Genomic DNA, 20,465 nt, shown 5'->3' on the forward strand with positions numbered 1-20,465 from the left:
CTTTGTAATGTCTGTATTAAAAAGGGGAGAAGGCAACAGGTTAGTAGAGCCCAGCATGGATACAAAATTTCTATCTGCATCCAATTGGTAAAAGTGGTCCACTGATATCCATGGATATAAAGTGGATAGCCATAGGGCTCTAGATACAAAATTCATATCCGCATCCGATCCATGATCCGCAAAAATGATCTGTGGATATCCGTAGATTTGCAGGGCTCTCATAGTCAGAGGTTTGAAGGGATTGGCTATGTGTCTCTCATGTCCTTCGCAGTTGCTCTTTTCACTATGATTATAGTCCCACTTTAAATAAAAAAAGGGCCAGCACCAGACTTTTTTTGTGGGGGAAATCTACTGGAGGGGAGGAGGTTTGGGAAGAAGAAAGCAGGTGAACACCAGTGGGTGTCTTCAAAAAGATGTCTTGTTGTAAGTGTCAGTCAACGGTGAAAGCAAAGAAGGAGCTATTCTTCCATTTCCCTCTAATCTAGAGATCATGTACCTCCTTCTTCTCTAATGTATTCTACACCCATGCCTGCAAATTGGGATGCTATTTTTCACGATGTTTCCCCTGTCAAAGTGAAAGGCACTTCATAATTAAAGTTATTTTTCCCCTGACCTCTGACTACAGGACAGTCAAAGCTCTTGCACTAATCTTCTCTATTCATTTTAAATTACAGTTTTTACACCACTTCTTTATACTAAAGATGTTTAAATAATCAGCAGCAGAACTTAAACTTTTTTTTTTTAAAAAGGAACCCTGGGATCAGAGAATCAGCAAGTTATCTTACTCTGCTGTTCCTTATCATATAGGAAAAAGCACTGCTGCAAAGACACTTCTACTATTCCAAGTCTCCCCACAAAGAACAATATCACCTCATGCCAAGCTGGCTCAGATACCAGTCATCGCTCTGACCCAAGCACTCCATGTTGCCAACTATTTTAATTTCCATAGGGAGTCATGCACCTCACACATCCCTTTGTCACCAGCCAAAATTCACATCAGACTTATCATATAGCTGAAATTCCCAGGCAGACTCCTGCAGGGCACTAATTCTGTTTTTTCTTAAACCGGAGCAGCAATAGAAGCTAGACAGGGTGGATAAAAATAAATGATTTATTTAAAAAATAAAAAAGATTTAAAATTGGATTTTTTTAAAAAAAATGCTTTTGGGGGAATCTATCTAAAGATAGTTTTAATTGAGATATCTTTGAGCTAGAATGTATCTTATTATGGAATAGGGATTATAAATTCTAATTCTACAGTATTAGAATATATTCATGTAATATTTAAGAAAAATTTTGTAAATGAGTTCTAATAGTTCATAGATTAAGGACCCAATCTTATAGGGTTCCAGGGGATTCTGTATAGATTTAGGTTAATCTTTCTATCTACCCATTGGGATTCAGTGCTCAGTCTAGAACAGTGGTTCTTAACCTTTACGGCAGCCTGCACCCCTTTGGTTCTCAAAATATGTTCTTGCACTTATCAAAAATCAAAATATGTTCTCACACCCCTTATCAAAAATCTCTGAAGTAGGTCAGTTCTTTAAACCTAGATATGTTTGTATATTAAAGTAATCATTAAAAAATGTATACTGTTAATAAATACATAGGTTGGATTAAACAAAGTAATTGTACTTACGGCAAGTTGTGCTTAAATTGTGTTTTCGATGATTTATCTTCTAAAAAACTGGCATGTCTTGCACCCCCCAGAAAGGGCATCTCGCACCCCCAGGGAGTGTGTGCACCCCAGGTTAAGAACCACTGGTCTAGACGATACCCTCAGAAATGCTTAGTTTTGCAGTTCTCAAACTGTGGATTTGTGTCTTCAGGGATAACATGCTTGTTAATAGTAAAAATGTTTTTAAATAAAATAGACGTAAGAAACAACAGACCTCAACCTTATTGTCCCTCTACAAATTTGTGTACACAGAGTCAATCCCTTACCTCTCTCTAAAAGTGCAAAGTTTCAAAAAGTTCAATGAATAGAAGATTGTTGGGAGCGGAACAGATCTGGACAAGGAGAAATCTGGAGATAAATGTGAGAAGGGAGGGACAGCAGTAGAAACAAAAGTGAAACTGTTTGAGCAGCATATTCCAGAAGTCTTGAGGTCTGAGTGTAGCCTTCATTGATCTGAGATCTACCATACCTCTCTCTCACTAGAAGGGAAAACCTATAATGGCAGCAGGTCATAAAAGAGACCCAGTTTGGGAATATTTTAATGAAGTTCCTCTACCTGTGGGTAAGACAGGCATGCGTGCAAAATGCAAACAGCGCAACAAAGAAATGCAAGGCTGGTTGCCCAAATGAAACATCATGAGAAGTGTTCCTTCTCAGGGGGAAACTGCGTTCAAGATGATGAAAGGAACATGTCTGAACATGCAGGATCTTCGTGTTGGTAAACTTTTTTATTTCATACTTCTTTCTTAAGGACTGTCTGTCTTCCTTCTGGACTATTCTTGAATTCTCATGTTTGAGCAAAAAAGTACAGTTGTTACTCTATGGTAAAATCATTTTAGATGCAGTTGTGATAAAAATAAATAGCTGAAATAGGCAGATCTTCCTTTTACAATTTCACCTTTAAAGTGACAGGTTTCAGAGTAGCAGCCGTGTTAGTCTGTAGCCGCAAAAAAAAAGAGTACTTGTGGCACCTTAGAGACGAACAAATTTATTTGAGCATAAGCTTTCGTGAGCTTACCTTTAAAGTGGTACTGAGTGTCAGTGAATGCAATGAATAATACTAAATTAGCAGTATGGTAATAATAAATAACTGCATTAACTTATTTTGTTTAGGAGACTCCATCGTCAACATACATGAGTCTGAAGACTATCCACCTTCAAGATCACCATCATTTTCTATAGTTTCAGAGTTATCTGCCAATGATAGTGTTTCAGTCATATCATGTATGTCACTTAGCCACAGTACATCACCTGTAGCCAAAAAACAAAAAACAAAAAAAACAACCCACACAAACCTCCATCATCCAGAAACAACCATAGGTAAGTATGTGATAAGAACCAGCAGATTACAAAAAGAGATGATTGATGAAAAATTGCCCGGTTTGTTTATGCAACAAACTCTCCTTTCTGTATGATTGAGAACCCACACTTCATTAGCATGGTTCAGTCATTAAGACCAGGATACAGTCCACCCAACAGAGCAGATGTCACAAGCAAATTGCTGGATAAAGTGTATGAAAGAGAAACTGAAGTGTGCAAAAGGTCTAGAGGGTAAAATTGTTAACCTGAGTCTTGATGGGTGGGAGCATTGTCCACAATGATCCTGTTATGTGCTCTTGTGTGACAACAGAAGAAGGGAATGTCTTCCTTACAGAAACAATTGATACATCAGGAAATGCACACACAGCAGAATACTTACAAGAAGTAGCAGTAAAAGCTATAACAAACTGTGAAAAAAAATTCAAATGTCTAGTACGCATCTTGGTCACAGACAATGCTGCAAATGTATCCAAGATTAGAAGAAATTATTTAGGAGAGAGAGAGAGTCCCAAGCTAACATAGTTGTAGTGCTCATTTGATGCACCTCCTAGCTAAAGACTTCAGTGTTCCAGAAATAAAGGCTAATGTTGAAATTGCAAAGTACTTCCATTTTGCAGCAGCTGCTCTGAAAAATAGTGGGAGGAACCAAGCTAACTCTCCCACAAGATGTGCGATGGAACTCAGTAGTGGACTGTTTTGAGCACTATATCAAGAACTGACCTAACCTGATGACCGTTTGAGAACAAAATTGTGAAAAAAATAGATGGCACTGTCACAGCCAAAGTTCCCAACACTGGGCTTAAGAGAAATGTTGAACACATGCTGAGTACACTAAAGTCTATTTCTGCAGCCTTGAACAAAATGCAGGGAAATAGCTGTTTATTGCTGACGCTGTTAAAATTTTTACAGTACTGAGTGAGATCTTAAAAAGAGAAATATGCAATGACAGTTAAATTACAAGCATTAGTAAAACGAATGGGACAAGCACTTCCTCAATACTCACTACCTGGGTCAAACCTTAACTGCTGAAGAAAAGGAATTGGCTATGACATGGACATCCAGCAATCATCCCTCCATAATGCCAACTATAATAAACTTCAGAGCTAAGGGTGAACCATTCAAGAAATGCGTTTGCTGATGTTTTAAAGAAAGTCACACCAGTGACCTGGAGGAAGTCACTTAAGCACTTGGATTCAGAGACTGTTGAAGTGATAATCTCACTTAACAGCAGTAGCTTCTTCTGCCAGTGTAGAAAGAATAATGTTCTTCCTTTGGACTAATTCATTCTAAATTGAGAAATCATTTGGGACCTGAGAAAGCAGGAAAGCTTGTTTTTCTTTTCCAGATTATGAACAAACAGGAAAATGAAGGTGAAGACAACTGAGTTAGCTGCAGAAGCCAATATTTTAAGTTTCTCATGTTGACCTGGCTGACGGTCTATTTAATTTTTGTTTTGTTTTTTAAAAATTCATCTATTTTAGTTAAACAATTTTAACAAAAACCACCCTGAATTTAAAAAACTTGAATGTTTAAATTCAAAAATTCATATGCTTGTTTTGTTAAAACATTATGTTTGCTGTTGAAGAAAGAAATCCAGAATACATAACGTTGTTTTAGTTAAATAAAACAACTTAAATGTCTGTCTGGTGATGTTCTTCCCTAATACAGCCTTGCAAGAAAATCCTCCAAAATATTAACGATTAACCTGTTGAATTGGAGATAGTTCACCTCCCAAAGACTTCATAAATACTTGCTTCAATTACCTTGTATATGAAATAACCAAACTATCATTCATTTCCTGATATAGCTGTAAAACTAATCTGAAAAGTTTTAAAAGTGATTTATTTTGAAAATGTATACTGTGTACCTTCTAAAAATGAAGCCTACATCTCCCTCCGAATTGTGAAGAATATGTATTAAGGTTATTCCAACCAACAAGAATGCACTTTTAAGTAGAAATCCATGATTAAATTGAATCTTCCGGACTAGTGATTTAAATCACTAATTTGATTTAAATCAAATCCACCCTGAAGCTAGCATAATGTATCTTCTACTGAAGCAGAAAATAATTTAAACATACTTCAAACTAATGTATAAAGTAAGCTTATTTGTGATCTCCTCCTATGAAAGTTATAGGGATAGGTCTTACCCCAAATACCACTAAAATTCCATATATTCAAAGAGCCAACTTCCAAAACCAAAAAACCAAACAAATCATGATACACACAGATCTTGTACTCAAAATGCACTGAAGCGCATGAGTGAAATCTAAAAGAGGGGAAAAGGCTAAACAAATGCCACAGATTTTTCCCTGTTTGGGGGGGAACTGTGCCCCATTTATCTTGTAATCCTCCACACAAAGTGTGGCTAATGTTATATTTTAGAACACCTGTAGAAGTTCTGTTAATCAGATAAAACATTTACAGTTTCAATTTCTGAAGAGAAGATTTCTCATGCGAGGACTGATGGTACTATTTTCATTGCACAACGGGTGAAGAAATATTGTATTTTATTTTACATTTATACATTGTCTCTGGGAGGTATCCATTACTCCTGGGGGAATTCTGCACAAAAAAAATATTCTGCATATTTTATTTGTCAAAACAACACTATATAATCACACCAGTTTCAATTATTTTGGTAAATTTATTTCAAAATACCTGTCGGCAACTATATCTGTAACAACACAAACGACAAAAAAAAATTTCCCCCAGAAGTAGAGAATTAAAGAAACCTCTATGACAACAGAGTTCGTTTCTCTGACCACCCCTGCAGAGGCCAGCCACTGATTTCCCCCCCCCATACATCCCCAAAGTCGAGCTGCTGGGCAACCCTCCCCGCCAATACCAGACACTCACACCCCCTACCCCTCTGGAGCCAGGGATCCAGAGGGAGAAACAGCCTGATGCTGGGTCCAAGATTGTATGGCGTTTCCTGCATGCCACTTCCTTCTTTCAGGTCATGCCAGGAACTGCAGCTGCCAGGACCCTACATCTCCTCCTCTTCCTGGCAGCATCTTCTATTTCTGAGCTGGGGTACTGGGCTCTGCGGGATCCAGTGGCCCCTAGTGGCAGCCAGCAGCTCTGCAGTGTTAATTCTGCATTGTGCAGAATTCTCCCAAGAGCAATCTATATACCAGAGTTTCTTGCAACTTGTGTGGATTACTACAGCCTGCAGAACATTTGTTGAAGGTCTGTGGAAAGCCAGCTGCTCAAAGGCTACAAGCTCCTCCTCTTTTTCCAGCTGCTAAATTTTAATTTCAATGCACTAGAGACTTGGGTAATAATTACTTTTCTATGGCAGCTACTGTTCTTCTTACCAAAAAGATCGCAGTTGCAAATGACAGGAGATGTTGCCCAAGCAAATGTGAATAAAAGGGTTTCCATTGCCACAGGACAATTTGTATTTAAAACATTGTCCACACTATGAACAAGTTTGAGACCCTCAACACACATGCACACACAATAATGCTGCAAATAATTTGATCAAACACTTCACAGCCTTTTGTCCCATGATTTGGGCTGCCCATAAAATATCCTATGTAATAAAACAGACTATTTACAGAGAGTAAAATCCAAGGCCTCTTTCCATTCAGAAAGAGTGTTGTTAAATCCAGATTTCAGAGTAGCAGCCATGTTAGTCTGTATTTGCAAAAAGAAAGGGAGGACTTGTGGCACCTTAGAAACTAACAAATTTATTTGAGCATAAGCTTTCGTGAGCTACAGCTCACTTCATCAGATGCATTCAGTGGACAATACAGTGGGGAGATTTATATACATATGGAACAATGGTGTTACCATATACACTGTAACGAGAGTGATCACTTAAGGTGAGCTATTACGAGCAGGAGAGCGGGGCTGGGGGGAGGACGGGGGACTTTTTGTGGTGATAATCAAGGTGGGCCATTTCCAGCAGTTGACAAGAACGTCTGAGGAACAGTGGGGGAAGGGAGGGGGGAAGGGAAATAGTTTTACTTTGTGTATTGACCCATCCACTCCCAGTCTCTATTCAAGCCTAAGTTAATTGTATCCAGTTTGCAAATTAATTCCAATTCAGCAGTCTCTCATTGGAGTCTGTTTCTGAAGGTTTTTTGTTGAAGAATAGCTACTCTCAGGTCTGTAATCGAGTGACCGGAGAGACCGAAGTGTTCTCTGACTGGTTTTTGAATGTTACAATTCTTGACGTCCGATTTGTGTCCATTTATTTTTTTACGTAGAGAATGTCCAGTTTGACCAATGTACATGGCAGAGGGGCATTGCTGGTACATGATGGCATATATCACATTGGTAGATGTGCAGGTGAACGAGCCTCTGATAGTGTGTCTGATGTGATTAGGCCCTATGATGGTGTCCCCAAATAGATGTGGGCAGAGTTGGCAACGGGCTTTGTTGCAAGGATAGGTTCCTGGGTTAGTGGTTCTGTTGTGTGGTGTGTGGTTGCTGGAGAGTATTTGCTTCAGGTTGGGGGGCTGTCTGTAAGCAAGGACTGGCCTGTCTCCCAAGATCTGTGAGAGTGATGGGTCGTGCTTCAGGATAGGTTGTAGATCCTTGATGATGCGTTGGAGAGGTTTTAGTTGGGGGCTGAAGGTGATAGCTAGTGGCGTTCTGTTATTTTCTTTGTTGGGCCTGTCCTGTAGTAGGTGACTTCTGGGTACTCTTCTGGCTCTGTCAATTTAGCCATATGGAGTGGAAATCTATCAACTTCATGAAAAAACTCATACAAATATAGACAGACATCTTCCTTTCCAAATGCAAACAGATGGACATCATACCAAAAGGACTGAAGGTAAAAATCTATTACAATCTACATACCACACAGATATGCTGACAGCTTGTGCCACACGCTTTTAAAGAAACTGCGGAACCACCTGATCAACATCCTCTACAGCAAACAGGGAAAGATTAAAAATGAGCTCTCAAAACTGGATACTCTCATAAAAAACCAACCTTCCACACAAATTTCCTCGTGGCTGGACTTTACAAAAAAGTAGACAAGCCATTTACAACACACACTGCTTCTCTACAAAAGAAAAAGGACACTAAACTAATTAAACTACTACATGCCACAAGGGGCCACAACACTGGTTCCCTTAACCCACCCAGCAATATTGTTAAGCTATCCAACTATACTCTTAGCCCAGCAGAAGAATCTGTCCTATCTCGGGGCCTCTCCTTCTGCCCCTCAACCCCACGAACATGATACAGTTCTGTGGTGACCTAGAATCCTATTTTCGACATCTCCAACTCGAAGAACATTTCCAACACACCTCTGAACAACATACTAACCCACAGAGACCTTCCTACCAAGACTACAAAAAGAAGGATTCTGGGTGGACTCCTCCTGAAGGTCGAAACAGACTGGACTTCTACATAGAGTGCTTCCGTCGACGTGCACTGGCTGAAATTGTGGAAAAGCAGCATCACTTGCCCCGTAACCTCAGCCGTGCTGAACACAATACCATCCACAGCCTCAGAAACAACTCTGACATCATAATCAAAAAGACTGACAAAGGAGGTGCTGTTGTCATCATGAACAGGTCGGAATATGAACAAGAGGCTGCTAGGCAGCTCTCCAACACCACTTTCTACAAGCCATTACCCTCTGATCCCACTGAGGGTTACCAAAAGAAACTACACCATTTGCTCAAAAAACTCCCTGAAAAAGCACAAGAACAAATCCACACAGACACACCCCTGGAACCCCGATCTGGGGTATTCTATCTGCTACCCAAGATCCATAAACCTGGAAATCCTGGAAGCCCCATCATCTCCGGCATTGGCACCCTGACAGCAGGACTGTCTGGCTATGTAGACTCCCTCCTCAGGTCCTACACTACCAGCACTCCCAGCTATCTTCGAGACACCACTGACTTCCTGAGGAAACTACAATCCATCGGTGATCTTCCTGAAAACACCACCCTGGCCACTATGGATGTCGAAGCCCTCTACACCAACATTCCACACAAAGATGGACTACAAGCCATCAGGAACAGCATCCCCGATAATGTCACAGCAAACCTGGTGGCTGAACTTTGTGACTGTCGTCACCCAGAACTATTTCACATTTGGGAACAATGTATACCTTCAAATCAGCAGCACTGCGATGGGTACCCGCATGGCCCCACAGTTTGCCAACAGTTTTATGGCTGACTTAGAACAACGCTTCCTCAGCTCTCGTCCCCTAATGCCCCTACTCTACTTGCGCTACATTGATAACATCTTCATCATCTGAACCAAAGGAAAAGAAGCCCTTGAGGAATTCCACCATGATTTCAACAATTTCCATCCCAACCTCAGCCTAGACCAGTCCACACAAGAGATCCACTTCCGGGACACTATGGTGCTAGTAAGTGATGGTCACATAAACACCACCCTATACCGGAAACCTACTGACCGCTATTCCTACCTACACGCCTCCAGCTTTCATCCAGACCACACCACACGATCCATTGTCTACAGCCAAGCTCTACGATATAACCGCACTTGCTCCAACCCCTCAGCCAGAGACAAACACCTACAAGATCTCTATCAAGCATTCTTACAACTACAATATCCACCTGCTGAAATGAAGAAACAGATTGACAAAGCCAGAAGAGCACCCAAAAGTCACCTACTACAGGACAGGCCCAACAAAGAAAATAACAGAACGCCACTAGCCATCACCTTCAGCCCCCAACTAAAACCTCTTCAACACATCAAGGATCTACAACCTATCCTGAAGGACGACCCATCGCTCTCACAGATCTTGGGAGACAGGCCAGTCCTTGCTTACAGACAGCCCCCCAACCTGAAGCAAATACTCACCAGCAACCACACACCACACAACAGAACCACTAACCCAGGAACCTATCCTTGCAACAAAGCCCGTTGCCAACTCTGTCCACATATCTATTCAGGGGACACCATCAGAGGGCCTAATCACATCAGCCACACTATCAGAGGCTCGTTTACCCGCGCATCTACCAATGTGATATATGCCATCATGTGCCAGCAATGCCCCTCTGCCATGTACATTGGTCAAACTGGACAGTCTCTACGTAAAAGAATAAATGGACACAAATTGGACATCAAGAATTATAACATTCAAAAACCAGTCAGAGAACACTTCAATCTCTCCGGTCACTCGATTACAGACCTTAGAGTGGCTATCCTTCAACAAAAAAGCTTCAAAAACAGACTCCAACGAGAGACTGCTGAATTGGAATTAATTTGCAAACTGGATACAATTAACTTAGGCTTGAATAGAGACTGGGAGTGGATGGGTCATTACACAAAGTAAAACTATTTCCCCATGTTTATTCCCCCCCTGTTCTTCAGACGTTCTTGTCAACTGCTGGAAATGGCCCACCTTGATCATCACTACAAAAAGTCTCTTCCTCCCACCCCGCTGGTAATAGCTCACCTTTAGTGATCACTCTCGTTACAGTGTGTATGGTAACACCCATTGTTTCATGTTCTCTATGTATATAAATCTCCCCACGGCATTTTCCACTGAATGCATCCGATGAAGTGAGCTGTAGCTCACGAAAGCTTATGCTCAAATAAATCTGTTAGTCTCTAAGGTGCCACAAGTACTCCTTTTCTTTTTGTTAAATCCAGAGAATATACTCCAGGAACATGGTGTTGAAACATTCTTCAAAGCTCATATCTAGTGCCATTTGTGTTTTAAGTACAGGAGAACATGCCAAGTTATCTTCCTACTGACCTCAGTAGCCTTTGAGTTGTAATCAACATATGCCTGTTTGAGTGAAAAGGCTCCTCACAATGGTATTTCAAACCCTTTTTATGCCTCAGTACATTTTTAAAAGGATGTACTAGGTACAGACTAAAGTCCTATTGTTCATTAGGAGGATTGTTGTACATGTCTTTCATGCACTGCCTTTGTAGATATACCCCCTTGTGCCTCTTCTGAAATGCCAAGAACATATTTCTTTGATTTAGAAAGCCAACCCAAGACTGGACGAGAGATTAGGTTCTGCCAGTCAGCTCAGGTGTACGTGCATACAGAACTTGGAGAGGAGAAGTGAGATGTGCTCTCTCAAAAGCAAGAAAATTTCTGTGATCCAAATACTTAAGACAGGCAACTGGAAGCACCTCAGAAATTCAACTCCAAATTCATTAATGCAAAAGAAACATACCTGATACACGAGTCATCCTGGTGGAAAAATAGCACTGCTCCAAGTCCTCAAAATGAGCTGTAAGCCTCTTCCGCCTTGATGCCAACGTGCTGTTATACCATGGCTGTTTTTTAGTCTGAGTGGAAAACAAAAAATACTTATTCAGAAAAGGTCTGGCTTTATCTGTTTTGGTACATTTTACCAAATTGTATAGAGACATGCCCTTTCATTTTTAAGAGGTTATGAAACTGGAAAAACACCAAAGCCTTTTTTCTACATTTATCTGCCTCTTATGGGTCTCTCGTCAAATCTGATTATTTTACTGACAAGGAAATCAGTCACATACCTGTAATTCTTGTTTTCTGAAGGTAGTAATAATTAGTTTCAGAGTAGCAGCCGTGTTAGTCTGTATTCGCAAAAAGCAAAAGGAGTACTTGTGGCACCTTAGAGACTAAAATTTATTTGAGCATAAGCTTTCGTGAGCTACAGCTCACTTCATTGGATGCATCCAATGAAGTGAGTTGTAGCTCATGAAAGCTTATGCTCAAATAAATTTGTTAGTCTCTAAGGTGCCACAAGTACTCCTTTTCTTTTTGCGGATACAGATTAACATGACTGCTATTCTGAAATTTGCTATATGAGTTACATTCTCTTTACTTGATCTTATAAAAGATAAGCTTACATATAAAAACTTCACCCCATTATATCAGGGCACATAAAAAAGAACCAATATAGAAACTCAAAGATACATGGGCAGCCACAGTCTTTTTGTTCTGTTTGTACAGGGACTAGCACAACAGGGTCCTGGTCCATGACTGTGGCTCCTAGGCACTACAACAAGCCCTACTGAGTCATTAGCAGCAGCACTGGCGGTGCACAAAAAGGTTTATCACATGGTAATGCACAAGCCAAGTATGAAATCCTGGCTCCACTGAAGTCAATGGGAGCATTGCCACAAAGGTGCCAGGATTTCAGCCTAAGAAGTTAACACATTCAACATGCTTCTTGCTTGCATAATTAGCAATTTACTCTCAGTTCAGAAATAACAAGTCACTCTCACTTTACAACCAGCAAGAAGCCAACAAGGATGTAATTAAATTGAAATTAAAGGAATACACCTTATGAAAAATACACTGTATGAACAAGTAACCTGGAACAAAACAAGGCAATGAAAATGTCAAGAACTATCCATCATGTACATTCCCTGACTGTATATTGACTGGATGAACCTTAAGTTCACAACTTCCATTTAATACTGATCCTACAAGATATGTGCACTCATTTTATACTGACAGCAATTCAGCTTTATGCCAAATGCACCTGACATTAAGCATCTCTACTTCACTGTAGTTTTGACAATGAACTACACATGACAACTTTACAAATATTAAATGGGACATGCTAATACCATCTTTATGTTAATTACATGAACCAGGATGCAACTGCTTTAGCCTCGGCAAATTGTGCCTATCATACTGCAAATGACTCAGGTTCAAGATGACTGCCAACAGCAATGAGCAATCACTTCATTTCAACTTGACAACTGCCTGGAACAGGCAGTATATGAGTAATATAACCTAAACCTGAATCTTCTAGGTGGTTCCAGTCTGTACTGAGATGAAATCAATCACATGCTAAGTAGTTAATATGATTAGCAAAGCTATTACTACATCTTAAGAGCCAAATTCCACTCCAATAGATCTCAGACTGGCAAACTGAGTTGTACTGGGAATCAGTCTGCATTAACCTGTCTTGATCAGCTAAATGCTCAACAGTGCCTACTTTAATGAAGCACCTATCAAGCTTCTAGGCACAGGACCAGTGCAAGGTTTCACACCCCAGATGAAAACTTCTACCTTGCCTCCCCACCCCAAGGAGGCAGCTCCCTGCTGCCCCCTCCCCTCAGCCAGCCCCCCCCAGCAGCAGTTCCCCGCCGCCCCCTCCCCTCCACCACCCCCCCCCCGTGGCAGCTCCCCGCTCCAGCTCACCTCTGCTCCGCCTCCTCCCAAAACATGCCGCCGCTTCTCCCGCCTCCCAGGCACACAAGCCTGGGACAGAGAGAAGCGGAGGGGGCAGTGTTCAGGGGAGGAGGCGGAGCAGAGGTGAGCTGGGGAGGGGAGCGGTTCCCCTGTGCGCTGTCCCCGTGCCCCCCTGCCCCAGCTTACCTACACTCCACTGCTGCCCCCAACCACTTGGCACCCTAGGGGACCACCTAGTTCGCCTAGTGGTTGCACCAGCCCTGTCTAGGTGTAAGGGGACTGTTGCCCCCTTACTAACATTCAGTGGGGGTGTTTTAGTTGCTAGCTCCCAGTATTAAAGGGGAAGGGTCGATAGGAATCAGGACCCTGAGACTGACAGCCCCCAGGAACAATGGGGAGAGGCCAATGCTCCAGGTCAGCCTGAATGACAGGGCAAGCGGGCTAATCAGGGAGTCAGGAGGCCCTGTCCTCCGTGTGAGCTGGAATTGCCTGGGTCAGACAGAGTGGGGCTGAGCTAAGGAGAAAGCAGGAGCCCAAGCTAAGCTCGGGGGCAGAGCTGTGCCAGATCCAGAGGGACCAGAAAAGCTGCCCAGAGAGAGCAGACCCTGTCCTGGGAGCAGAGCTGCAGCCCCAAAGCCAGAGGCACAGCCCAGAGAGAGCAGACTTGCCCTGGGAGCAGAGCTGCAGCAACCAGAGCCAGGGGGGCCAAAGAAGCAGCCCAGAGATCTGGAGGCAGAGCAGTGCAGCTGGGGCTGGAGCTGGGTGCGGTGAGCAACTGGGGAGAGCGAGGGGGACCCTGGGCAGCGGGCCCAGCACAGGGAGACGCCTCGGCCAAGAGGCTCTGCAGGCCAGGCTTGGATCGTAACCCCGACAGGGCGGGGGCGACACTGGGCAGAAGGGTCCTACCACTTAGAGCCTGAGAGCATGTGACCACCACCAGAGCAAGTGTCCAACCCACAGCGTCTCTGCAGCACAGCCTGGGCCTGAGAAGAAGGCTACCTGGGACTTACAAGGAACAGACTGAACTGCCCGGACATTTCAGAGACACTGTTTGTGATGTTCCCTGGCACAGAGCAGGTTGATGCGTTTCCTTTAACCTTTCCCATTTTTTCTTATTCTTTTTCAAATTGTTGATTAAATAACTTGCATTTGCTTTAACTTGTATGTAACCGTCAGTGGGTCAGAGAAATGCCCGGTACAAAGAGAGTACCCCAGAGTGGGGATACCCTAGCCCCTGTCCTAGGTGACCACAGCAGGGTTGGGGGTCAAGCCCCCGAGGAATCCTGGGCCCAGCCTTGTTGGGGTTACGAGGACTCTCTCAGACAGGAGAGTGGAAGGGGAGTCCTCAAGGGCAGGCAGGCCACTAGGTGAAGGAAGTGGGAGCGAGGACTCAGATCCTTTCGCTAGCCCACGTCACCAGGGTAGTGCAGAAGCCAGGAAAGTTCCCTACAATAGTAGGACTATTCCCCCGCTTACATAGGTAAAGAAGTCTGCTCCTTGGCTACTCAATCAGTTTCTAAGCAACACTGGAAGGGAGAGGCAAGAGGGAGAGACAAGCAAGCAGCTGGAACAAGAGGGGAAAAAAGCAAAATCTTGCTTCTTCCTACCAAGGAAGGAAAGGTTTAGGGGGAATGCTCTGAGACCAAAGGGCCAAACACAACAAGGAGATGTTGAACACAACACTTACTGCTAAGGGGAACTGGGGTGTACGGGAGCCATGAGGGAGACTCTTTTTGGGGGGAGGAGAGGGGAAGCGCCCTGTGTTTTGGGACCAAGGCTTAGAGCCTGTATTTCTCTTTACTTTGGGACCCGATTGAAGAACACCAGCTATACATAGTTTGAGGTCGGACTGCCTAAAGCCCTGCTAGGGTTTGTGGGAGCCTTACGGCAGTGGTTCTCAACCAGAGGTACATGTACCCCTGGGGGCACACAGATGTCTTCCATGGGGTACATAAACTCATCTAGATATTTGCCTAATTTTACAACAGGCTACATAAAAGGCACTAGCAAAGTCAGTGTATGAATTTTTAGTTTGCAAATAATGACTTGTTTATACTGCCCTATATACTATACACTGACATGCAAGTACAATATTTATATTCCAATTGTTTTATTTTATAATATGGCAAAAATGAGAAAGCAATTTTTCAGTAATAGTGTGCTGTGATACTTATGTCCGATTTTGTAAGCAAGTAGGTTTTAAGTGAGGTGAAACTTGGGGTACTCAGGACAAAGACTCCTGAAAGGGATACAGGAATTTGGAAAGGTTGATAACCACTGCCTTACAGGAAGACTTTTTTCCTCTATAATAAAGCCCATGCAGGTGTTTTGCACTTTATTTGGCTGCTTACTAAGTTATGAAAACTAAGGAACCATCTAGGATCCTCTAGATGAGGATAGTAGTTTGGAGCACCACTTCTAGCAAAAATTGTCAGCACCTGGCCTCCCACATGTCATCCAAAAGTAAGTACTATTAGAAACAACTGTCAATCTAATGACTGCAGTCCCATGGTATCTCCAATCCACAGGAAATCTAGAAAAACACTAATTATTTCAAATACCTGAAGTGTTGAAATGAGTTTTCATATGGAGCCTACTGTATCTAACAAGAGAGGTTAAAATAGTTATCTTATTCATAAGTATAAGAAGTTAGGGGGAAAAGCCAAATCTTAAAACATTAACCCTACTGGGGATAAATCTCAGTCAAAAGACCAACACACAAGCTCATTTCTATGTAGAAAATGAAAATTGTTAGAGGCTACGATATAGTTTATCCAAACCCTCAGGTCATATGGTAGGCAACTCTCCAAAGATCCCAAATGCCTTTTTCTTGTAATCTAGCTTCTGAATATCAAATCTAAGCTGGAAATAATAAACTAGTTATCCTAGAAGAACATTTGTCAGCAGTGCAATGTTAAGTAAGGTGTGAAAAGAGTTCATTCTGAACCAGTGTCTTGCTTCCAGTATTAGCTAATATAAGACAGTTACCTTTTCTGTAACTGGTGTTCTTTGAGATGTATTCCTCATGTTTATTCCACAATAGGTGTGCGTGCTCGCCACATGACAAGTGCTGGAAGTTTTTCCCCTAGCAGTACCCCTAGGGGCAGAGAGCACCCCAGCGACCCCTGGAGTGGCGCTCCCCACACCCTCAGTTCCCTCTTGCCAGACAACTCTGACAGTGGGGAAGGAGGGCGGGATGTGGAATAGATGTGAGAAACGCATCTCAAAGAACACCAGTTACAGAAAAGGTAACCGTCTTTTCTTCTTTGAGAGATTGCTCGTGTGTATTCCACAATAAGCGATTCCAAGCTATATCTGTTGGAGGTGGGTAGGAGTTCACAAATTCTCAGGACGGAGTACAGTCCTGCCGAACCCAGCATCATCCCTGGTTTGGGAGATGACTGCATAGTGCAAGGTGAACATATGAACTGAAGATCACATGGCAGCCCTACAACTGTCCTGGACGGGGACGTGGGCCAAGAAAGCAGCCAACGAGGCTTGCGCTCAAGTTGAGCATGCCTTACGATTGGTGGCGGGGGGATACCCGCCAGATCATAGCAGGTACAGATGCACGAAGTGATCCGATTGGAGAGCCACTGAGTGGAGATCGACCGACCCCTCATGCGCTCAGCCGAGGCGATGAACAGTTGGGAGGGCTTTCTGAATGGCTTGGTCCGCTCAAGGTAGAAAGCCAAAGCCTGTCACACAGAGCATGTGGAGACTGTGCTCCTCACTGGATGCATGGGGCCTGAGGCAGAGGACAGGTAGAAAAATGTCCTGACCCACGTGATAGGCAGAGACCACCTTCAGGAGGAACCCAGGGTGCAGGCGGAGCTGAACCTTGTCCTCATGGAAAAAACAGTGTACGGAGGCTTGGAAGTCAGGGCCCTGAGCTCCAAAACCCGCCTGGGCGACATGATTGCAACCAGGAAGGCCACCTTCCATGAGAGGTGGGACCAGGAGCACGTGGCTAGCAGCTCAAACGGGGGTCCGTTGAGACAGGCCAACAGCAGGTTTAGGTCCCACTGTGGGACCGGGGGCCTAGAATACAGGAATAGACGGTCCAACTCCTTGAGGAACCAGCCAGTCATAGCATGGGAGAATACCATGTGACCCTGCACCTGCAGATGGAAGTTTGATACGGCCGCCAGGTGCACCTTGACTGACGAGGGCACCAGGCCCTGGGCTCTAAGGTAGAGAAGGTAGTCCAGGATAAGCTGGATCGGGGCGGTCACCAGGGAAACACCCCGCTCATTCGCCCATCTGGAGAATTGGGACCTTTTTGCCGAGTAGGTGCAGCGCGGGGAGGACCGCCTGCTTTCTAGGAGGACATGTTGAACCCCTTCTGAGCACGTCCTTTCCTCCCTCCGAACCATTGAGCAGCCACGCCGTGAGGTAGAGAGGGGCTAGGTTGGGGTCGAGGAGGCAGCCCCGGTCTTGGGAGAGCAGGTCCAGGTGGAACAGCAACGGGCATGGCAGAGCAACCGCCAGGTCCGTGAGGGTCCCGTACCAATGTTGCCTGGGCTATGCTGGGGCAATCAGAAGGACCTGGGTCTTATTCATCTTTATTATTTCCAGGACCTTGTTGATCAGTGGGAACGGGGGAAAGGCATAGAGAAACTGGCCTGACCAGGACAGGAGGAAGGCATCGGAGATAGCGTCCCGTTCCAGCCCGCCCCTGGAGCAGAACTGGGGACAGAGCCAGTCCTGGCAAGTCACGAACAGGTCCACCTGGGGAGTCCCCCACACTTGGAAAAGCCTGTGAGCCACCTCTGGGTGGAGAGACCACTCATGCTGAGAGAAGTTCCTGATCAAGCGATCCGCCCATGTGTTCCAGGCACCGGGTAGATAGAAGGCCTTTAGGCAGATGTCATGGGCTATACAGAAATCCCACAGCCTGGGGTCTTCGCGGCAGAGGACCGGGCCCCCGCCTATTGATATAGAACATTGAGGCCGTGTCTCTGTGAGGACCCTGACCACCCTGTCCTCCAGGTGTGAGCGGAAGGCCACGCAGGCCAGCCTTACCACCCTGAACTCCTTGACATTTATGTGAAGGGTTAGATCCTGAGCCGACCACAGACCTTGGGTCTGAACGTTCCCCACATGGGCCCCCCCCAACCCAGGTCTGACACATCGGACACCAGTTCCAGCGATGGAGCCCTGTCCCTGAATGGTACCCCCCGGAGCATGTTGCTTGGGGTGGACCACCACTGTAGGGAGGTGATCACCGAGTCAGTAACAGTAAGGACCTTGTCCATCCAGTCCCTGGCCTGGGAGAACTCCAAAGCCAACCAGAGCTGGAGGGGCCTCATCCCGAGTCCAGCGTGACAGACCATGTATGTGCACGCCGACATGTGGCCCAAGAGCTGCAGGCATGCTCTGACTGTTGTCACGGGGAACCATGTGACCGTGCTGATGACCCCCTTCAGGGTCTCGAACCTGTCCGGTGGGAGGGAGGCTCTGGCTGACGAGGCATCCAGGAGCGCCCCGATAAACTCTATGCATTGAACTAGGACTAATGTGGACTTGGTGTTGTTTACCAACAGGCCCAAAGCAGTACACGTGGACAGGAAGAGCATCACATGATCCCTCACCTGCGACCGGAAGCTGCCCTTGACCAGCCAATCGTCCAGATAAGGAAAGAGCTAGATCCCCCCCGTCGCCTGAGGTAGGCTGCTACCACCGACATATGTTTTGTAAATACCCTGGAGGCAGTGGACAGGCCAAACAGGAGGACTGCAAATTGATAGTGATTCTGCCCCACCACCAAACGGAGGAAGCGTCTGTGCCCCTCGAACATAAGGAATGTGGATGTATGTGTCCTGCAGATCGAGGGCAGCGTACCAGACCCCGGGATCCAGGGGAGGGGATGATGGAGGCCAGGGAGACCATATGGAACTTGAGCTTCACTAGGTACTAGTTCAGACCTCGCAGGTCCAGGATGGGCCTGAGTCCCCCTCTGACCTTTGGGATAAAGAAATAGTGGGAGTAGTACCCCTTGCACTCCCTGGGCACCACTTCCACCGCTCCTAGGCCCAGGAGCTGCCCCACCTCCTGCTCGAGCAGAGCTTAATGCAAGGGGTCCCCCAGGAGGGACGGGGCAGGGGACAGTTGGGCGGGGAGGAAGTAAATTGGAGGGTGTAGCCCAGGGAGATGGTGTTGAGGACCCATCGGTCCAAGGTCAGCCATGACCACTACAGGAGGAAGCACACAACTGATTGAAGGGAAGCTTTACTGAGGGTGGATCCCTGATGAGAACTGACAGGGCACCCCCGAGCGTCCTGTCAAAAGCGCCTTTTCCCTGCCTGCTTGCCCTTGGAGGGCACAGGTTGTGCGGCAGGCCGAGACTGCCTCTGATGGTGCCTCTTGTAGTCCCGCGACTTCTTATATGTGGCCTCGTATTTCGGGTGAGTGGCCTGAGTGGGAGTTTGCTGCGGCTTGAATTTAGATTTAGCCGGAGCCGGAACGTAGACACCCAGAGTCTGGAGGGTCGTGCGGGAGTCTTTCATGCCATGCAGCCTTGTATCCATTTGTTCTGCAAACAGAGCTTTGCTGTTAAATGGGAGATCCTGCATGGAAGTCTGCACCTCACTGGACAGCCCAGTGAGTAGGATCCACGATGCTCTCGTCATGGACACCGTGGTGTCCATGGATCGTGTGGCCATCTCCACCGCATCCAAAGCTGCCTGCAGGGTTGCCCTGGAAGCCGCTGTACCCTCCTCCACCAGCGCTTTGAACTCCTTCCTATCGTGCTCCTGGAGGGAGTTCTCGAACTTGGGCAGGGAGCCCCACAGGTTGAACTCATACCGGCCCAGGAGAGCCTAGTGGTTTGCCACTCATAACTGAAAACTCTAGGACAAATACATTTTTCTTCCAAAGGAGTCCAGCCTCCATGAATCTTTATTTTTCGGGGTACGGGCTGGCTGGCCCTGCCGTTCCTTGTGGTTGACCAACTCCATCACCAGGGAGTTGGGCGCCGGGTGGGTATATAAGTACTTGTGTCCCTTGACAGGTATAAAGTACTTGTGTTCTGCCCTCTTGGAGATGGGGGCCAGCGTTTGCCACAGGGCATTTGAAATTTTTGCCACTCCTTCATGGAGAGGCGAGGCTATCCTGCCCAGTACTGAAGAGGACAGCACATTGAACAGGGAGTCCGAGGCATCCTTCATCTCCTCTGCCTGGAGGTGGAGGCTTGATGCCACCCTTTTTAAGAGTTATTGGTGGGCCCTAACGTCCTCCTGCAGGACAGATGCGGGAGGGCCGTAATCACCTCATCCATGGAGGGTGAGGAGGCTGGTGCGGTACTCTGGGTGTCCGCCAGCACCGGAGAGTCCACCACCTGCTCAGTCTCTGGGCTTAGTGCCAAGGATGT

The 20,465-nt window shown here is 45.3% G+C and overlaps 1 protein-coding gene and 1 long non-coding RNA gene across 12 annotated transcripts in view; one reads left to right on the forward strand and one right to left on the reverse strand.

The window, feature by feature from the left end:
• Window positions 1-20,465, reverse strand: part of COP1 (COP1 E3 ubiquitin ligase) — a 193,889-nt gene that overhangs the window by 128,762 nt on the left and 44,662 nt on the right. For all 11 annotated transcript variants that reach the window (XR_006283104.1, XR_006283103.1, XR_006283101.1 and 8 more), the window contains exon 10: window positions 11,136-11,250. Coding sequence is in view for 6 of the 11 variants with exons in the window: in XM_043520142.1 (XP_043376077.1) it covers window positions 11,136-11,250 (115 nt within the window). In the remaining 5 variants the exon portion in view is untranslated. The remainder of the gene's footprint in view (window positions 1-11,135; window positions 11,251-20,465) is intronic.
• On the forward strand, window positions 2,343-2,936 carry LOC122461241. The gene is made up of 2 exons (XR_006283106.1): window positions 2,343-2,392; window positions 2,792-2,936. It is a non-coding gene; the product is annotated as an uncharacterized LOC122461241 (long non-coding RNA).

The sequence above is a fragment of the Dermochelys coriacea genome, chromosome 8 (assembly GCF_009764565.3).
Source record: "Dermochelys coriacea isolate rDerCor1 chromosome 8, rDerCor1.pri.v4, whole genome shotgun sequence".
NCBI classification, from domain to species: domain Eukaryota; kingdom Metazoa; phylum Chordata; order Testudines; family Dermochelyidae; genus Dermochelys; species Dermochelys coriacea.